This window comes from Physeter macrocephalus, chromosome 11, assembly GCF_002837175.3.
Source record: "Physeter macrocephalus isolate SW-GA chromosome 11, ASM283717v5, whole genome shotgun sequence".
Taxonomy (NCBI): Eukaryota; Metazoa; Chordata; class Mammalia; order Artiodactyla; family Physeteridae; genus Physeter; species Physeter macrocephalus.
This window is the reverse complement of record NC_041224.1, coordinates 48,629,035-48,649,664: the sequence shown is the minus strand read 5'-3', so window position 1 is coordinate 48,649,664 and position 20,630 is coordinate 48,629,035. Positions and strand designations below refer to the sequence as shown.

Sequence of the window (20,630 nt, the reverse complement as noted above, 5' to 3'; positions counted from 1 at the left end):
GATTTTAGCGGGAAGGCTTTCAGCTTTTCACCATTGAGTATTATATTGGCTGTGGGTTTGTCATAAATAGCTTTTATTATGTTGAGATGTGTTCCCTCTATACCCACTTTGGTAAGAGTTTTTTTTTATCAGCAATGGATGTTGAATTTTGTCAGATGATTTTTCTGCATCTATTGGGATGATCATGTGGTTTCTGTCTTTTGTTTATGTGGTGTATCACATTGATTTGCATATGTTGAACCATCCTTGTGAACTTGGGATGAATCCCACTTGGTTGTGGTATGATCTTTTTTATGTGTTGTTGGATTTGGTTTGCTAATATTTTGTTGAGAATTTTTGCATCTATATTTATCAAAAATATTGCCCTGTAATTGTCTTTTTTGGTGGTGTCTTTGTCTGGTTTTGGTATCAGGGTGATGATGTCTTCATAGACTAACTTTGGGAGTGTTCCCTCTTCAATTTTTTGGAAGAGTTTGAGAAGGATCAGTGTAAGCTCTTCTTTGTATGTTCGATAGAATTTGCCTGTGAAGCCATCTGGTCCTGGACTTTTGTTTGTAGGAAGTTTTAAAATTACAGATTGTTTCACCTCTAGTGATTGGTCTGTCCAAATTATCTATTTCTTCTTTTTTTTTTAAATTTTTATTGGAGTATAGTTGCTTTACAACGTTGTGTTAGTTTCTACTGTACAGCAAAGTGAATCAGCTATACATATACATATATCCTCTTTTTTGGATTTCCTTCCCATTTAGGTCACCACAGAGCACTGAGTAGAGTTCCCTGTGCTATACAGTAGGTCTCTTTCTTCTTGATTCAGTTTTGGTGGGCTGAATGTTTCTAGAAATTTGTCCATTTCTTCTAGGTTGCCGAATTTTGTTGGCATATAATTGTTCATAGTATTCCCTTATAGTTTTTTGTATTTCTGTGGTATCGGTTGTTATGTCTCCCCTTTCATTTCTTATTCTGTTTATTTGGGTTCTCTCTCTTTTCTTCTTGGTGAGCCTGGCCAGAGGTTTGTCGATCTTGTTTACCCTTTCAAAGAACCAGCTGTTGGTTTTATTGATTTTTTTCTATTTTTTTTAAATCTCTATTTTATTTATTTTCTCTCTAACCTTTATTATTTCCTTCCTTCTGCTGACTTTAGGTTTTGTTTGTTCTTCTTTTTCTAATTCTTTTAAGTGGTAAGGTTAAGTTGTTTATTTGAGATTTTTCTTGTTTTTTGAGGAAGGGCTGTATCACGGTGAACTTCCATCTAAGAACTGCTTCTGCTGCATCCCATAGATTTTGTATAGTTGTGTTTTCATTGTCATTTGTAATAACAATGAAATCATTCTTTATTAATTTTTTTATGTTCTAAGTATTAATGTGTTTTTTGTTAATTTGTGAAATACTAGGTTCTTGAGATTCAAGAAAGTATGAATAAATGTTATGACAGTGTTAAGTTTTACATACAACTGGACATAAAGAGAATCCTTAAAAATAATTTTTGTGAGTATATGTGTTTGGTACCCATATTAAAATTTTTACTGTTCTACCGTATGGCATCAGACATTACCTATTAAGATAAAGCATTGAAAACATTGCAGTTTGAATTATAGCATAAAGTAGGTAGTAACAGCAGCAGCTAACATTAAGGGCTCACTTGTGCCATGCAATGTTGTAAGCATTTTACATGTACTATTTCATTTAATCTTCCAACCGTAAGAGACAGGTATCATGATTATTTCCAGATAAGGAAACTGGCAAGAAAGATACACAACTTGTCCAAGGTCTTACAGCTAATAATGAGGGCACTAGGCTTCAGACAGTGGCATCTGATTCCAGAACCCATAAGTGACTTAAAAACAGGGAACTTAAAAACAACCAAAGGCATTACCAATAGTCATAAGATTAAAATGCTAAATCAGATGCTTAAAGAATATTCTGGTTAATTTGAATTCTGAATAATTGAGGTCAATTAAAATCATTTAAAAATTAACCTTTATTGTTACAAACCTGACAAAAATGTTCAAACCTGACAAAAATGCCTGAAAATGGATTCTTGAACTTCAATTAGGAATATACAATTCTGTTATATAGAAAGCACAGCAAAGTGAACCAAAGGCATATGCTAGTAGTTTTTTTCTAATATATCCCATATCATTAAAAAAATGATTTGCTTATGCTCCCAAATATTCATGGATTAAAAAGTAAGGTTGAGTTTTTAGTGTAATAAATGATTACATTAAAATAGTTTTTTTTAATTAAAAAACATATTTTTACTTACTTGACCAAAAAAAATACGATCAATTATCAGAGAGAAACTCAAAGTGAAAAATCTGAAAAACAAAATAAAAGGGTGATTAACATTCTGAACTTGCTGAAAATCCAACAGTGGCATATGGCTTTGCAAGTGCCCTGCATCAAAAGCCAGTTTAAAAATGCTTTAAAAGTTTTACCAACTGAATATCATTTTGAAAGATCTTTCATTGAGAGAAGCTGTATTTAAGCAAACTTTTTAAAGGTAACAAACTGTATTATCTATTGCTGCATGACAAATTACCCCAAAATGTGGTAACCAAAAACTATGAACATTTATTATCTCAGTTTCTGTGGGTCAAGAATCCAGGCACAGCTTAACTGGGTGTCTCTGACTCAAGGTCTCATAACTTGTCAGGATATTGACTGGGGCTGTAATTTAATCTGCAGGCTCTCATGATTTTTCCCTATAGCACTTATTGTCATTTGAGAAACATGTTAATCATATGTTTCTAGCTGTCTCCCCCCCACTAGAATGTATACTTCATGAAGGAACGGACTTTATTTTGTTAAATTGCTGTTATCTCCAGCATCTGGCATGACACCTAGCACATACTAGGATTAAATAAATATTTGCTGAATGAATGCATTACTTCCAAAACAATGCTAATAAATCTGAGAAATGACAACACTGGCAACTTAGCCACCGGATGATTTTGTCCTTTTTTAATAGCTACCAAAAATAACCTGTACAGAGTGAATACTAGTATATTAAAAGATCACTGTTTTAAGAGTCAAAACGTATTCATCCCTTCAATAAATAATTATTTTGGATATTCCACTAGATACCTGGGATAATTCTGATCCTAGGAGCTCAAAATGTAAAGAGGACCTGGGTTTCAATCCCATTTCCATCAGAGCAATCAACCCAGTGACACTGGCTAATTCATTTTTAATTTCACCAAGCCCTCCATTTTCTGTATCACGAAGTGAAAACACCTACATTGCCTAGATCCAAGAATTGTGAAAATTAGGTAATATGTGAACACATATATTATAAAGCCCCATACAAATGTGAAGGAATCAAGTATCTCTAAAATGTATTCGAAAAATATTTAAGAAATAAAGCATAGGAAAGTTCTAATTTAGAAAAATTGCCAAGATCCTCATTTAAGCAAATAAAAATACTTTAGAATCACAAATAAAAATATAAAATGTAAAATTGGAAATACTATGTTTCCTTGGTCTGACAATTCTTATTGACTTTAGAAGATGTAACTGACTAAAAGATGTAAAATCTTGTTCATAATTTATAATTTATAGGTGATTAAAATTAATAGATGGATTGTACTCATACTTACCCTACAGGTAAAAACTGATGTAGAATAAGATCAAGCTTTCTCTGTTCTTGCCAAAAATGTCTGAACAGCAAAGGTATCCACAGAATAACAGCTGTGGGACGAATTATAAAGGCAAGTGCCACCAGGGATGAGTACTTGACACTATAAGCAAGGAAAAGGTATTGTCAAGACAACTAGGAAATGAGTTCAGAAGTTATCTATTTAAGCTGTGGTATAACATTAAAAAAAAAATGAGAGCATTTTCCTTTTGGTATAAATAGCTATGTGAACTTGGGGAAGTTACTTAAACTTCTGGCTCTTAATTTTTCTCATCCATAAGGAGAGGTAATATGTAAGGTCTTTTACAGCTTTAATATTCTAGTATTTTCAAGTAAGAAGTTATTCTGTGTCCTAATGTTTATCTTGTTTACTGAAAGGTATACCACCTTTTAACCATACAACTCTGCCAATTGCTTTCCTGGTGGAAAAATGACCAAGTCTCTCCTAAAGAGATAAAAGACAGTCCCCATTTTATAAGGTTAAAAAAAAAAAGCTCCTTTAAAGAAACATTGGGTTTATTTAGGCAATGATGGGCTTCTGGGCACATGTGGTTTTGTTTTGAACGTAAGCTGGTAATTTTGTCCAACTGAAAGATGTGTATATACACCTGATTTTTTTTAAAAAAGCTTACTTATAAAAACCTATATGATCATGGATAAAAATGTGGGTTTTTACTATTAGGACTTCTCTCAATAAAGGGTTGAAGGCGAGCACCTGATAATTTAATCATGAGGACTACAGACAGTGGCAAAATAAAACAACTTTATGGTACTATTACATACCTATTAACTAATAAGTAACTATAAATAAATTCTCAATGTTGGTGAAGATGTAAGAGCAGGGATTTCAAGTTCAAATGCTTACAGAGACCAGATAAGTAATAAAAAATGTGTGATATTGGCTGCATGGGGGCTCTGATATCGTCATGAAGGAATCCTGGCCCAAAATGTTAACAGGCCTTACATTTTTTTTCAAGAGAAGCTAGAAATACAGATTTTAGGTAAGATCTCCCAATTTAAAAACTTTGCCAAGTAGTTAAAAAACAAACACTGTGTAGGTGAAATAAAACATTTGTGGCTTGGTCTGACTTGCAGACAGCCTAATTGCAAATTCTGCCATAGTGAAACTACCTAGGGGATGCCCAGATATATCTAGGCCTACCTAACCTCACTCCAAATTTTCAGACTTGGATTTCTTACTCCTTTCTGAATATTTCTACATAAATTTCTTACTGGCATTCAAAATCAAACTGTATGAAATAAGCTCCACACCTTTCTCTCAAACCTGTTTAGTGTCTAATGTTTAATAGTATCACTCAGTTTCTCAGTCTTAAAATTTCGAGTCACCTTAAATAGAAACTTTTCATCCCACACATCCACTGTGTTTCCTCCCCATTCTCATTGCCATCATTTTACATCAAGTCCTCTCAATATTCTAGAATCTTTTCACAGTTGTGTCACTTGTTTGGAATCTTTTTTATAATCTTTGACTTGCAGACAGCCTAATTGCAAATTCTGCCATAGTGAAACTACCTAGGGGATGCCCAGATATATCTAGGCCTACCTAACCTCACTCCAAATTTTCAGACTTGGATTTCTTACTCCTTTCTGAATATTTCTACATAAATTTCTTACTGGCATTCAAAATCAAACTGTATGAAATAAGCTCCACACCTTTCTCTCAAACCTGTTTAGTGTCTAATGTTTAATAGTATCACTCAGTTTCTCAGTCTTAAAATTTCGAGTCACCTTAAATAGAAACTTTTCATCCCACACATCCACTGTGTTTCCTCCCCATTCTCATTGCCATCATTTTACATCAAGTCCTCTCAATATTCTAGAATCTTTTCACAGTTGTGTCACTTGTTTGGAATCTTTTTTATAATCTTTTTTTTTTAATTTCCCAGAAATATTACTTAATATCATTGTCAATCATCAGTACTTACTGAACACTTCCTTTGTAATAGGCCATGTGCTATACACTGTATACTGTCCATAGAGTCTCATTTAATTCTTGAGAGCTGTTGTATTATTCTCATTTGATAGAAATCAATGTTTAGATATCCTCATCTGTAGGTAGCTTAAGTGAATGCCTATTCTTGCAGTCGAGAGTCTAATGCAGAAATAATTGATCTTATTTGATTTGATCCTCCCAAAAACCTTACATATAAGGGAGAATGGATACTAGATTCCCAAATTTTCTTAACTAGATTCCCAAATTTTCTGGCTTACTCCCTTTCGGTATATCCTAAATACTGTTACTACAAGAGAATTATTTCTAAATCAGATTATGTCATGCTTCTCGAAAGCCACCAGTGGTAACCTGCTACCTATAAAGTCCAAATTCTGGAGAAAGGCAAAGTTCCATTCTAGCCTCATCCCTCATTCTTCTCTTCTCCCACACATCCTACCACACATTAGCTCCTCTGGACAACCTGCCCAGAATACAATGAAGCCCTTTTATAGCTCTGTGCCTTTTCTCATGTTCCCTTTGCTTGGTATTTTATACCAATTTATATAAACCCAAACCAGGTCCATATGTTTTTTATTTGCCCATCCAGATCTGCTCTCTACTCTTCCACCTGCTCAGTGTGCAGGGAGGCTGACCTTTATGGACTATTATCAATGGGCTATCTTGCTTTTTGGCTTCTCATTAGTATTGGTTAACAGCAGGGCAGAAGAGTCAGGGTATTTTATTCATCCTGCTCTTTCCTTGCTATGGTTAAAGGCTGGCTGTGCCCCTCTCCTGTTGGGGTCCTCTCAAAGTTACAGCTCTGTGGATTTCAGTAACTTTTCCTCTCCTTGCTCCTTGGGGCCAAAGGGTAATTGAAACTTCCTGTTGTGACTAGCCCTTGGGTACTATGGTATCCCCTTATTAGCTTTTCCAAACATTGTTTACACCTTTGTAAACAGTCCTTTTATTAAACTCTCCTTAATTATCTGGTTTGAGTATATCTCTTTCCTGCTATAATAAATACATCAGCTGTGAATTTGTGGTTCTAATAGCCTTCATGAGCATTAGGGGGTCCACTGGACATTGCAATATATTGATAATTTAAGATTTTTCAAAAGCATGCTTTAGAGTTTTGTACATAATTATAACAGTACTGTTACTCACCTGTTCATAAACTTTGAACCTTCCAAAGGATAGTAGAAAAGAGCAATTATAGTGAGAACAGTTTCCATGGTGTTTGTAAGAGTTCTGGTACAGCAATACCACGTGAACCAAGAGCATAACTGGCAAAAAAACTAAGAACAATTATAAGCAAACGTATATGGAGTGGGAAATGGAAAAGCTTAGTATTCTAAGGAAAATAGCAAGCAAGTCTAAATAATGTTAAAAGTGGGCATGTCCAAACATTGTTTTTAAGACGTTATATCAAGCACATCTATGATACCAGGTCTGTATTTGTTAAAGTTAAGAAGTTTATAGTTTCAGGTACTTTATTTTTTTTTTTTTTTTTTGCGGTACTGGGGCCTCTCGCGTTGCGGAGCACAGGCTCCGGACGCGCAGGCTCAGCGGCCATGGCTCACGGGCCTAGCCGCTCCGCGGCATGTGGGATCTTCCCGGACCAGGGCACGAACCTGTGTCCCCTGCATCGGCAGGCGGAGTCTCAACCACTGCGCCACCAGGGAAGCCCTCAGGTACATTTTTGTGGCATTGCATTTGATTTAAATCTCACTTCACACTAATAAAAGACATAAAACACAGATTCTTTGATGGTAGAGTTCAGAGAAGATTGAAATTCATAACTAGAGTCTCACAATCAGTATTCCTCAAATTGTTTTAAAATTACTGACAAGTACTTTGATTTTTATTGACCTTGGTTGGAATGTTATGCTATTTCTTGGTAGAAAATTTAAGACAACGTAAGAGAAAAAATCATGAGTATCAGGAAACTTCATGAAATTTTAATTTGGAAATTGACTAAATTAATAAACCACTTTTTGGTAGAACATGCAAACAGAAGCATCATTCAGTCTACAAAACAAATGCCTTAAAAGAAACTTATTAGTTGGTGCAAGGGTATTAAATGTCATACCAGCTTCCTATCTCTTCAAATACAGACTTTAAAATATGTTCCCAATTTTTGGGAAGTTGAAGGCTCTTCCTGAGCTAGAAGATCCTGGTGCTGCTACTTTGGAGGAAGGATTTCAAAGGCATTATGCCTTTGCCATTTTAGGTTCAGCCTTTGACAGTGTGTATAAGCACAAATTAAAGAGATTGACTTAATCCTTGAATCAATTATCAAGGACTCAATCGCTGAAGCAATCTGTCTTTTTAATGCAAATCACACTACCTGCAGAAATATGTCCTATTAATAAATTGTTAATATTTATTAATAACAATATTTCAGAAATGTGTTGGTACATTGGTTACTTGGAATTTGGAACATATTTGCTAACAGAAATATAAAAAAGGTAGTAAGATTTCTAAGTTGGCTCATATAAGCTAACTTATGGTTTAAATGGGAAAATCCATTCAAGATTTGAATGGGAGTTTGAGAATCTATCTTCCCACTGTGAAATGAGCCAAATGACAAAAGACAGTCTTCTATACCACATTCTCTCTCTTACAAAGTCCAGCTATTTCTACCATTCTAGCCAGAAGAGAAAGAGTGGATCAGTGAAAAGATATGTCTCAGGTAGCTGGAGGAAGAGTGAACAAGGGTTGTAAACAGCTGAGGTGATCTGTGAGGTAGGCAGTGGTTTAGAACTATTCCTACTGAATATTATGGAAAGTGAGGCAAGGACTCAGTTCTGAGTCATGGTGCTTCCCAAGGCTGGGTCCTAGGGTTTAGCCTCTCATAGTGTTGGAGGGTATCAGTGGCTTCTGCCACCTAGGGCTCATTCAGAAGGAGAGAGATAGCATGTCCACTTGCATTTTACTGTTCTTAATTATGGAAGTACCTCTATAAAGTTGTACAAATTATCTTCTGAAACTGTTTCGGGAATCAATCATATTGACCTGTTCATGTGCTTCATGCTTGTAGGAATGAAGTAACTGACATACAATTTCTAAAGTGTTTAGGACTTACCACCCATCTTGCCACTTGCTGATTTTCTAGTTGCTTCATTAATGAGTAAAGCCTCAAGTCTGCTATAGCGGACAGAAGTGCTTGGGCAAGTCTAGGAATCCAAATCTTCATTAGTTAAAAAAAAAAAGAGAGATTAAAAACATCGTTGGTTCATACTTTAAAATCATAAGAAATCAACAAGCTGACCCAACTATCAATCGAAAGCCATTCTTAGTTAAAAAAAATGTATTATTCTATTCTTATGCAAAAATAATTTATACCTTAAAAATTACATTAATTTTCATGGGAATACCAAAAGGTAGTTTTCTCATTCTCATTCTCTCTGTAATAGATATATATTACAACACCACTAATTTTAAATAGCCAGCAGACCATTTCATTGTGTGAAGGTTCTATTTTAGAAGCACATGTAGTTCTTTTCAGTAGCATAACAGTAGGTAATTTTTTATGAAACATTTACCGTACTATATGCTAAGTATCATACTAAGTACTTTATGTATGTCAGCTGATTCAGTGCTTGTAACGGGTACTGTTTTATAAATGAGAAAACTGAGGCACAGAGAGGTTAAGTAATTTCCCCAAGGCTGCAGAGCTAGTTAGTGTGGAAGTCAAGATTCAAACCCAAGTCTGCCTGACTCCAAAGCTCTTAGCTACTAAGTTACATTGCTCCCCTATCCTACAATATAGATAATAAAATAATGTTACTTTTTTTTAAAGCTTTAAGTAATCTATAATTACAGAAACATGGTATCCAGTCAGATGACACTAAAGAATAAATTTAAGAGTAAAAAGAAAGAGTAAATGTATTATAACTTAATTACAGTTAATGATTCTATTGTTATACATTAGCATCTTTGAGTTTTAAAATGTCAGAGTTAATATTAACAAAGTAACACTTGCTGGTAGATCACAACTTAATTTTAGTTTGTTCAAAAGATGTGTTTCTAAAAATTTATAGGTAAATCTGTATTTTTGTTGGATCAGACTTCACTAATTTTACATTATAATTAGAGCTGCTTTACTTTCAGTTGTCAGTGGCTTCTAACACTTTAGCTTTACGTCCTTTATCAATAATCTGTAAATAAATGTTTAAATCTTAGAGTTAAAGGTACATTGTACTTCATAATTCCACTTAAACTGTGCACTGTAAAATACAGTAAAAGGCACCTCTGTACTCACCTTCTGTTTGCCCTGCATTGTGTTCAGTTTCGAGACCCACATTTTAAGATGGACATTAATAAATTAAAAGATGTTTAAAGGACATTATCTGATTATGAGGTTTAGAACTGGAGATATTTATCCTGGATAAATAAAACTTTTTTGAAGGGTTGTCATGTAGAAATCTTGAATTTAAGAGAAGGTACATTTTAGCTCAACACAAAAATAAGTGGAGTTGTAAATTCCCAGTTAGTAGCAGTCTCTCCAGACTTTTAAGATATCATTATTTTCCAGGTTATATGGACCTGACAAGAATTAAACAGTTACACATGGCTTCTGGAAAATAAAAACTAGGGCAGTGGGGTAAAGAGGAGAAGGAACATGCCAGGGGTAAACCCTGAAGGTGAGGCCTGTGTTGGCAGCTTACCTTTATACACTGCTGCTCTTTAAGATCCTCCTCCCTTAAGCTCTAGGAGCCACATGCCCTCGTTGCCATCTCCTGACTGTTCAAAGCCCCCGCTGTGGTACTCCCACAGGTCTCCCTTCTTATCCCTCTTTCTTCTCACATAGTCTAAGCCAGCGCTGTCCAGTAGAAATGCAATGTGAGCCACATACCGAATTTTAAATTTTATAGTAGTCAAATTAAAAAGTAAAAAAAAAATAACAGGTAAAATTAATCTTAGTGCTTTTGTTTAACTCATTATATCTAAAATATCATTTCAACATTTAATCTATATAAAAGTTACAGAAATAGTTCACATTCTTATTTTGTACTATTTCTTTGACGTCTGGTATGTGTTTTACACTAATAGCACTTCTCAATTTGGACTAGCTGCATTTCAAGTCTTCAGTAGCCACAGGTGGCTAGTGGTTACCATATTGGACAGCAGAGCTTTAAGCCATCCCTAGTTCTTTTCACACACCTTATGCAGTTTAGAGAGAAGCTATCTGGAAAGAACACTAGGCTGTAAATAAGTAGACCTAGGATCTAGTTTTAGCTTTTAACATGCTGTGACTTTGGTCTATTTTCTTCGTCACTTCTCTGACCCCTTCTAGTTTCAAAATTGTATAATCTATATTTAAAAATAATCAATATGAGAGTGTGAATGACTGACTGATAGCATCATAATGGTTCTCTATCTGCTTAAGTTCCAGGTAGGGTAGAGGTTTTTGGGGGGATGGACGGGTATTGGAGTGGGGTAGGATGGGGACGAGAGGAGGTTTCCTTTAAATCACAAAATGGCCAGGTGGGTCAGCTACAGGTTGAGGGCAGTGGATAGATCGTGAAGGAATAGGAAGTTTTTCTATCTTGAAGACTCCTTCATTCATAATATAACCTACTTTCTGGGATATTATATATATTTGCCCTGTTTCGAGTCTTTATGAATATCCTTCTTGATCTAGAAGCTAGTGGGTAGCCCTGAGAGAAGGAAAGAGAATTCATAGTTCCTAACTTCTACCTGTGTTAATGGGAGAAACCCTGCTACTGCTCTCAGTTTTCCTTCCCTGTGATATTCCCAAGTGAAGCATCAATTTTACTGATATGGCCCTGTTTCTCAATAATGGATAATCAAATATCGTGGCAAAGGGGAGGGTACAGTACAGCCTAAGAAAAGCAAAACAAAACAAAAACCAAAACTCTAGAACCTCAGTGTCTTTCCAGGCTTCAAAAAACCCTTCAGGATTTAGACTGCCTTTGGAATTCTGGGCCACTTCCCTAACAGAAAATGGGGAAGGCCCAAACTTCTGAGTCCAACTTGATGATAGCTTAAAGATATTTAGATTGAGGTTAGAAAAACTTTTGCACCTTTAGTTCTTCTTTTGTATCCTCTCCTGGCGACTGACCCCAGAAATTCATGATCTAGGGATTACAACCCTGCTCACTAATTACTACATAGCACAATTATTGTATATATCACTATATTTTTGTCAAATTAATTTTCCTAATTTTAAATTTCAACACTAAATCCCGAGTGGGTTTACGTGTATTTAGTCCAGTCTTCATAGACTCATATAACATGATCTTCTGCTCACAAGTTAAAAAAAGCAAGATACAACACTGCTCTTAAGTGATCCTTTTATGAAGGAAATTTACTTCTAAAGTACAAATAATATATAATGTAGTCATTCTGAGAATCTGTATATCTTAACAGGATTGCTCACAGCAGAACGCTTTCATGCTCAGTCTTATGTTTTAGCACATATTGAACAGTTACACATCACAGTATGTCTTTGAACCCTGGGCTTCCCAGATGCGGTCTGAGTTTAGCAACAGTAGTCTTTTAAAAACAAACTTCATGATACCAATATTATCATTTAGTTAATATACATTAACCTTAAAAAAGGGATGGAATAAATCTGTTAATGACTATTTTGATTACTTTTATTTAAACTTACCAGCAACTGAACACTATCTTTCCCCAAAAGGTGCAGAATCTTGTATATGCTTGCAAAGATTAAGGGGTAAGTGTAACCCCTCAATCTTTCTGTCCATTCCCAAGTCAAATAACCATAATTAGTAATATTAAGGACTAATGTTAAATAGCACTGAAACAAAACCTCTTTTCAGTTCTATATATAAAACACTTTTATTTTTTGGCAAAGAAGCTTAAAAAAATAGTATTTTACACTGGATATCTGAAGTAAAAATGCAGTTGGCCAACTAAACTGTTAACTTCTTCAAAGCAGGAATGTATTTTTTACTTCATCTATATCCTCCACATTACTGAACCCTTTGGGAATATATGCTAAAGCCTGAGTCAGGTACACTAACATCAAAGAAAGATATAGAAGAAATATTAGTGTAAAATAATGGCACACTTTTATAAGTTAAAATTATTTGGAGAAAATATGGAAAATTTATTGAAAATATGTCATGGAGCTGACACAATTCCTAAGATGAATACACATTTCTAGTCCAGAAAAGAAACTACAAAGGATATTTGAAAACCATGTGATGTGCAACTTCAAGAGACTGCCAGTATTCATCTGGAACAAAACTTGTCTGGACTAAAAAGCAGTTACATATTCGTAATGCTATGGTAAACAAGACCAGATAAATGTTTTCACCAAGAAGATCTGAAAAAAAACAAAAAAACAACAACAAAAATGAACAAACAGGTAATTGTAGCACAAAAGTCAGGCAAATTCCACTTGGGGAACTAAAATGTGCTGCTCTGGTTGGCCCCTTGCTCAGGCTCTGTTAAAGCAGTGGTGAACTCTGGCCCTTCCACACTACTCTCAAAGCAGACCTGGGCGGAAAGTTAGACAAGGGCCAGAGCCTCACCAATCTTTCTGGCAACTTATTAATATAAAGAGAATATTAAGATACATTTTGAAAAAGATTGGGTTAACTAAGGCCTTAGGCTAATTAGGTTATCCTATATGTATATCTAATGAAAGAAACCAGCTGACAAATTACTAACATAGGAAGCGACACTTTGTATAATGTGTATATACTAGCATATAAAATGGTCCTCTATACATTTTAAAATAGTCCTTACTGATACTTTCTATATGCTAGGCACTGAGTTCGTTCCTTTACATGCGCTATCTCATTTAGTCCTCATTGCTATGGGGAAAATATCATTAGCCCTATTTAATATACGAGGAAACTGAGGCTCAGAAGTTAAACTGCCTTCTCCCAAGTCAAACGGTTGTAAATTAACTAAACAGGATTCAAAACCGGGTCTGTATGTTGACTCCAAAGCCCTGCTCTTAATCACAAATGGACTACCTGTAGACAATATTTTTTTTAATGTGAATTTAGTTGCCAACATTTAAAAATCAGGTTTTATATTAACATCTGTATTGCAGCATATCAAAACTCTTTTAAGATGTGGCAATACAGAGCTCAACTGGGAACAACTGGCTGGTACTGAAGATATAGGGTGCTTTGACTTCTTATGTATATAATATTTAGCCTTGCCTGTCCGGCCTCCTGAGAACTTGAGTTTGCAACCTGCCTCTGATCCACTGTGAGTCTTTGCTATCATTCCGGGTTCCTGCCACTCTCCTTCCTTCTTCTACAGGAACACATTTTAAATGTTTCTCAGACAACTGGTACGTTCAACACCACATACATGCCCCTTCTGAACTTTCATCTTTCAGAAACCTCCCGACTGCACTGTATCTGCTGTCAGAAAACCTTGTTGTTCTTTCCTTTCCTCCTCTTTAGTCCGTGGACTCAGGCAGAAGAAACTGTACTCAGAACAGGCCCTTGAACAACCTCACTTGGCACATAAAAGGCGCACAATAAATACTTAATGAATGAGGAGCCCATCTTTATAGTAAATACCCCCTCTGACAGATCAAAATCCCACTTGCTGGGATGATTTTTCTCCTGTCAACATTATATCAGGACCAAAGAAAAGGTGGAGGGGGCAGTGAAGAAAAAGCAGTGCGGCGGGGGTCAGACCTGGTCCCACTCCAGGAATCAGCCCCTCCGTAGCTACGAAACCTCGGGAACACTGGGCCAGGTTGGCGACCCCCTCTCTGAAAAGGGGATGGCCACAGCATGCCTACTCACTTCACATGGCTGCGGGGAGGACGGCACAAAATAATGCAGAATACACTGCCGCGCAAGCGACAGGGATCGAGGATCCCGTCTCGAGAGCAAGCGATTTCTTGCCCCCTGCCCACGGCCCCCCCACCCCCAGCAGATGGAGCCCTCGCTCAGTGTCGGCGATTTCCCGCCACCGCCACTCCGCTCGTCTTCCACACCCACTCACTCACCTCCGCCGCACCCAGTGCTCTTCTGCTGGCTGAGGTACAAGGTGGACTTTCTCGTTCGCAGCTTCATTTTCTCGTGGGAGCGGTTCTGGAGACCACGGAAAAAGAGGCTGCCGCCGCCGCCGTCTCGCTCCATCCTGCATCTGCTTCGCGGTCTGCTGGGGACAGCCAGCGGCCACCGTCCCCAGCCCTGGGTGGCTGAAGCAGCGCGCGTTGCTCTTCCGCCCACTAAGTTTGGCCTTTGCGAGCGGCCGTCTCTGGCAGGCGCGGAGGTAGCCGGGAAAGGCTAACTTGGTTACGCCCACGCCCGCGGCTGGTCCCTGCTGAGCGTCCCTGTGGCGCAGTGCTGCATGTTCAGGCAACGATTGTGCGCTTCGCCACGGTCTCGTCCCTGCTTTCCAGTCTACGTTTCTTTCTCGAGGGATTGTTGCCCTCCTTTGGCGTCGTGGTCTCTGCGGCTGGCGGTCCGGAAACTGCTGAAAGGAGACGGATCTCACCTCTGCGGGGGCAAGCGGGAGGCGGCGCGTAGCCAGAGCAGAACTGTCAGAGGTCTCTGAGTGGTAATGATAATAGTAATGATCATTACAAACGGAAGTGTTGGTGTAACATTGCACTCTTTGGGTGATCTCACAATAAGTGTTTGTTGAACGACGTAGTCAGGGTAGGGGTAATTTAGTCTGTGGGAAATGAGGCCCCCAAACGTTAAAGGACTTGGTCAGGGTTACTTAGCGAGCTAGTGGCAGAAGGGGAACCTTCCCGTGTTTGTGTGGTTTAATTGTCTGTTTTCCAAGGAGCTGACTTGCAAATGTTTCCTTTTCTTATACCTAGCGGTCATTAAACCAAACCAAGCTTGGTGAAGTTGTCATTTATCCAGTTAGCTGTAGAGTCCAAGAGAAAACAGTCTCCCCCTCCCCCGCCTCCGATTAGTTTAAATGACAATTTTAGCAATATATTAAGAGCAAGCTACTAATTATTAAGCTCCTGTTGATTTTTGTGACCTTGGGAGCTGGTTTAGGAGGCTGTGAAATATTGTTGTAATAAAGAAAACGTGTAAATTCTTCACTCTGCTTTCCTCGTTCATAAACATCTGCTTAGGGTCTCCTGCAACTGTAGGACTTCTCACAGACTATAGACTATAGCAAGGAGTGTAATTTTCTGAGAAGTTCTAGAGCCTTAACTCCTGAATTGTTAAAAGTAAAACCAGCCAAATCCCCGTTATATTTTTGTCAAAATAGATGGCAGATGACTTAGAGGTGATGTCAATATGTATCTACTACAGCATCAAAAGGAACTAGAAAATCTTTTAGCTTGTTTTTTAAAATTGTTTTTAATCATACATATTGCTAAAAACCATAAAATAGTAAAGAAAGGCTAATAATGAAAAGTAAGAAATCTCTTTCTCCTACTTCCAGATGGGATTGGCAATCACTTTCAACTTTTTGGGGGGGCTGTTTCTTTCAGTAGTTTTGGTATGCCTTTAAAGGCATAAAGAGTATGCTTCTCCCCTCTCTCACACTATTGCCATTTAAAAAATCATCCATTTAAAACCACTGAAGACTCCCGACGGGCCCCGCGGTACTGCACCACCACTCCCGATGGGCCCAGCGGCGCTGGACTACCACTGCCAATGGACCACGCCGCGCGGGACTAGAAAGACGCTGGTGGCGGCGGCCGCAGAACGGAACAAGGAACCCATCCTGCGCGTGCTGCGGCTGTGCGCGGTGGCCGCGTGCTCGAGCTGGCGTTGGGCTCTGGCCAGCACACGGCCCACTTCGGGCGGGCCTTCCCCCACGCCGAGTGGCAGCCGAACCACTTGGATCAGAGCTGCCTGGACAGCATCCTGGCCACCACTCAGGCCCAGGGACTATCCAACGTGAAGGCCCCGCTGTATCTGGACGTGAGGTGGGATTGGGAGCAGTGGGGCGGGATCCTGCCGCAATCTCTGGATCTTCTACTCTGCATCAACATGAGGCACATCAGCCCCCTGAGCTGCACAGAGGGGCTCTTCAGAGCAGCGGGACACCTGCTCAAACGCAAGGCGCTCCTCATCACCTATGGGCCCTGTGCCATCAACGGGAAGATTTCTCCCCAGAGTAACATGGACTTTGACCTGACCGTCAGATGCAGGAACCCAGAGTGGGGGCTGCGGGATACAGCCCTTCTGGAGGACCTGGGCCAGGCCAGTGGGCTGCTCCTGGAGAGGATGGTGGACATACCAGCCAACAACAAGTGCCTAATTTTCCGGAAAGAGTAACCCCCTTTCTCCGCCATGCTTGTGTCCCTGGGACAAACTCAGACCACCAGCCCCTGCCACCCTGGGCCAGACTATGGGAACTGGCCCTTCCCACACTGGGGATTCTTAGCCAGTGGCCACAGGGCTGCTGAGAGCCTGGGAATAAAGTGTTTCCTGCTATCCAAAAAAAAAAAAAGAACTTTCTATAATAGGATTTAGCTTTATCTTAAAACCACTGAAAACATTCTATAATAGGATTTAGCTTTATCTTACCCCATCCCCTAACCGTCATTTCTCATATTCACTATGTATCTGGATTCCTGTTTAATTACATCAATAAGCATATTTACATATTATGACAAAAATACTGTTCATGCAGGAGCAAAGTTGTGACATGAAGTCTTTATAAAGGATACTGTGCTAAGTTACTGCTTTGCTTCCTATTTTCTTTGTATACAGATCGGAAGAGATATCCTGGAAACCACCCTTGCACTGTGTGGTGTTTGTTGAAAAAATGTTTGGAAGATTGACCTTTCTGCAACTGCTTTTTGCTAGCATCCTTGGAATTACTGGAGGAATATATATTTATCAACCAATATTTGAACAGTATTCCAGAGATCAGAAGGAATTAAAAGAAAAGTTGAAATTGGTACAAGACTCAGAAGAGAAGAAAAGTTAATACTACATGGAGTCAAACTGTAATTGCTTAAAGTTCCATTGAAATTATACATTGACTATAAATAATCTAGTAAAAAGTTATCAGGGCTTCCCTGGTGGCACAGTGGTTGAGAGTCCGCCTGCCGATTCAGGGGACACGGGTTCGTGCCCCGGTCCGGGAAGATCCCACATGCCGCGGAGCGCCTGGGCCCGTGAGCCATGGCCGCTGAGCCTGCGCGTCCGGAGCCTGTGCTCCGCAATGGGAGAGGCCTGTGTACCGAAAAAAAAAAAAAAAGTTATAAAATAGATTTTAAGTGTAAATAAATCATAGATAATGATTTAAAATTAGTTTTAAAAATAGCACTGTCAATTTTAATGTTTCCTGTATTTTTATTTGCCATTTTATGTCTTTTCACCAGGACAGATTAGTACTTTCCTTTTAAGCAAAAATGAATGTCTTAAGGAATATTTTATTTCCTAGTTGAAGCTTCTTTTTTCTGGGAATGCAGCCTATACATTGGCAGTCTAGACTGTATAAACTAGCTGGGAATGTTGTTTACAGTTGTGTTTGTAGATGAAATTAACCAAGTTAACTTCAGGCAGGATGCCCCATTAGCCTGCTTTAATATAGTCTTTCAATCCCAGCCCTTTCACATCCCAGGCAGAATGGAGGAGTAAATTGAGAATTGGGGTGGCTCAGATCAAATGGAGGTTTTTGAGAAGGTAGGTGGTGTCACATAGGGTGGCAAACATGCCACAGTTCTGTTTACTTAACCCACTAAGCAAATTTGCATTATAATGGTGGTCAGGGAGGAGTTAATTTATTATGAAGTTATTCACATAGTTAAAGGGTTTTTTGGAAATCACTAAGAACTGATATTTCTTTAACAATGAAAGCTTAAATGTAATCACATATGTACAAAATGCTTTAAATCAACTCATTTCTTATTACTGATTTTTTTGAAAAGTAAATTCATTGTAACTTAATCTAAACTATGTTGAGACCAGCATAGGTAATTAAAAAAAAAAGTAAATAAAAAATTACAGAGTAGTACATGTTCACCTCATTAAAAAAACCCAAACAATACAGAATGAACAAAGTGAAAATTACTGTTTTTCAGTATACATTGATTTAATTAGCACCTTTAATAGTTTGAGCTTTTGAGGCTGTTTTTCTTCTATGCACACTGAAAAATATATGTAAATTTAAAACACATACCAAGTATCTACTGTGTGACAGGCTTGGCTTGTCTGTCGGTAGACTGGAGTTCTGGTCTGTGTGTCTTCTCATTGTGGGCCCCAGGCTCAAGGAGTAGCCCCTGTCTGGGATATGACAGAGTTTAGGATTAAGAGAGAGAGAGACTGAAAGGAAACATGAATTGTAAATATCTCCTCAGAGTCTGCTGGTTTAGACCATGTCACAAGGTCCTGCCCAAAGGTGAGGCCAGGGACAAAGACTCTTCCCACAGGATACACAGTCAAGTGTATTCCTGCCTGTGACCATAGGCAAGAATATATAATCCTGTTATCCAAGGAATGATAATCCTATTTAACATCATGTGAAATTGAACTGCTTTTGATCCTCCTTTTGAGAAGGATGGGTTTGTCAGTTTGGTAGTCACATACCAAGTGCCAGAGAATGAGTTGTTTTTTGTTTTTTCCAGTAAAGGTACTGCAACCATTCAAATCAAAGCCACAGTGAGATGCCGCGTCACATACACTAGGATGAGTACAGTCAAAAAGGGGAAATAATGAGTGTTGACAAGGATGTGGAGAAGTTGAAACCCTCATATATTGCTGGTGAGGATATAAAACAGTGCAGCTGCTGTGAAACAGTTTGGAAGTTCCTCAAGATAAACATAGTGATACCATATGACCCAGCAATTTTGCTTTTAGACTTATGTCCCATAGTAGTGAAAACATATGTCTACACAAAAATTTGTAAATGAATGCTCATAGAATCATTATTATAATAGCCAAAAAGTGAAAATAACCCAAATGTCTCAGCCAGTGAATGGATAAACATGTTGTGGTATATCCACACTATGGAATATTACTCAGCTATAACAAGGAATGAAATACTGATATGTGCTACAACATGAATAAACTTTGAAAACATGAAAGAAGCTGAGCACAAGAGGCCATATATTGTATGATTCTATACGATGTGTCCAGAATAGGCAAATGTGTAGAAACAAAGTGTACTAGTAGTTCCCAGGGACTAAGGGGAAGGAGGGATAGGGAGTGACTGCTAATGGATATAGGGTTACTTTTTAGGATGATGAAAATATTTTGGAACTAGATAGTGGTGATCAATGACAGCTTTGTGAATATATTAAAAACCACTGAATTGTACACTTTAAAGCTTTATTGTGTGGGATTATATCTCAACAAAACCGTCAGAGAAAAAAAAAACACTGCATCCAGAATAGCAGCTGCAGTTGAGGTAGTCCATTTTTTCCTGCCGTAATCCATCTAGTATGTGTGTGTGGTGTAGAATATACCTAACATAAAATTTACTGTTTTTACCATTTTTAAGTGTACATTTCAGTGGCATGAAATATATTCACATTGTTATGTGACCACCATCACCATCTGTCCCTAGAACTTTTTCTGTTTAGTTTTTGCAGGGCACAGAGAGGTGAATTGAATGGTGATATAGAGAGAACCCACCCCCATATACTTCATATCTTTTTTTTTTTTTTTTTTTTTTGCGGTACACGGGCCTCTCACCATTGTGGGCTCTCCCACTGCGGAGCGCAGGCTCCGGATGCACAGGCCCAGCGGCCATGGCCCATGGGCCCAGCCGCTCTGCGGCATGTGGGATCCTCACTTCATATCTTTTTTTTTTTTTTTTTTTTTTGCGGTACACGGGCCTCTCACCATTGTGGGCTCTCCCACTGCGGAGCGCAGGCTCCGGATGCACAGGCCCAGCGGCCATGGCCCATGGGCCCAGCCGCTCTGCGGCATGTGGGATCCTCCCGGACCGGGTCACGAACCCACGTCCCCTGCATTGACAGGCAGACTCTCAACCACTGCGCCACCAGGGAAGCCCTACTCCATATCTTTGAAGGTGGCATTAATGTCTGCAATCTTTTGCATGAATTGCTTCTAATTTACTATTGGAGCCAGGGAAAGCAGATTTAGGGGCTTTCATTTTTTTTTTTTTTTTTTTTTT

The 20,630-nt window shown here is 38.4% G+C and overlaps 2 protein-coding genes and 1 pseudogene across 6 annotated transcripts in view; 2 read left to right on the top strand and 1 right to left on the bottom strand.

The window, feature by feature from the left end:
• PIGB (phosphatidylinositol glycan anchor biosynthesis class B) overlaps positions 1 to 14,776 on the bottom strand; it is a 25,835-nt gene extending 11,059 nt beyond the window's left edge. Inside the window, exons 1-7 of one of the 2 annotated variants that reach the window (XM_055087960.1) lie at positions 14,566 to 14,776; positions 12,776 to 12,909; positions 12,229 to 12,348; positions 8,674 to 8,778; positions 6,753 to 6,883; positions 3,597 to 3,737; positions 2,264 to 2,315 (exon numbers count right to left, since the gene is read on the bottom strand). In XM_055087960.1, coding sequence (XP_054943935.1) covers positions 2,264 to 2,315; positions 3,597 to 3,737; positions 6,753 to 6,883; positions 8,674 to 8,778; positions 12,229 to 12,348; positions 12,776 to 12,909; positions 14,566 to 14,698 — 816 coding nt within the window. In that variant the 5' untranslated portion in view covers positions 14,699 to 14,776. The remainder of the gene's footprint in view (positions 1 to 2,263; positions 2,316 to 3,596; positions 3,738 to 6,752; positions 6,884 to 8,673; positions 8,779 to 12,228; positions 12,349 to 12,775; positions 12,910 to 14,565) is intronic. The other variant, XM_055087961.1, reaches the window with a different exon arrangement.
• Positions 14,777 to 14,815: 39 nt separating this feature from the next.
• PIGBOS1 (PIGB opposite strand 1) overlaps positions 14,816 to 20,630 on the top strand; it is a 6,304-nt gene continuing 489 nt past the window's right edge. Inside the window, exons 1-2 of one of the 4 annotated variants that reach the window (XM_028496286.2) lie at positions 14,816 to 15,122; positions 17,255 to 17,493. In XM_028496286.2, the coding sequence (XP_028352087.1) occupies positions 17,310 to 17,474 (165 nt within the window). In that variant the 5' untranslated portion in view covers positions 14,816 to 15,122; positions 17,255 to 17,309 and the 3' untranslated portion in view covers positions 17,475 to 17,493. Of the gene's footprint in view, positions 15,123 to 17,254; positions 20,218 to 20,630 lie in introns of those variants that run through there. The other 3 variants (XM_024128949.3, XM_024128950.3, XM_055087963.1) reach the window with 3 other exon arrangements.
• LOC102994168 (methyltransferase-like 26) lies at positions 15,129 to 17,248 on the top strand (annotated as a pseudogene).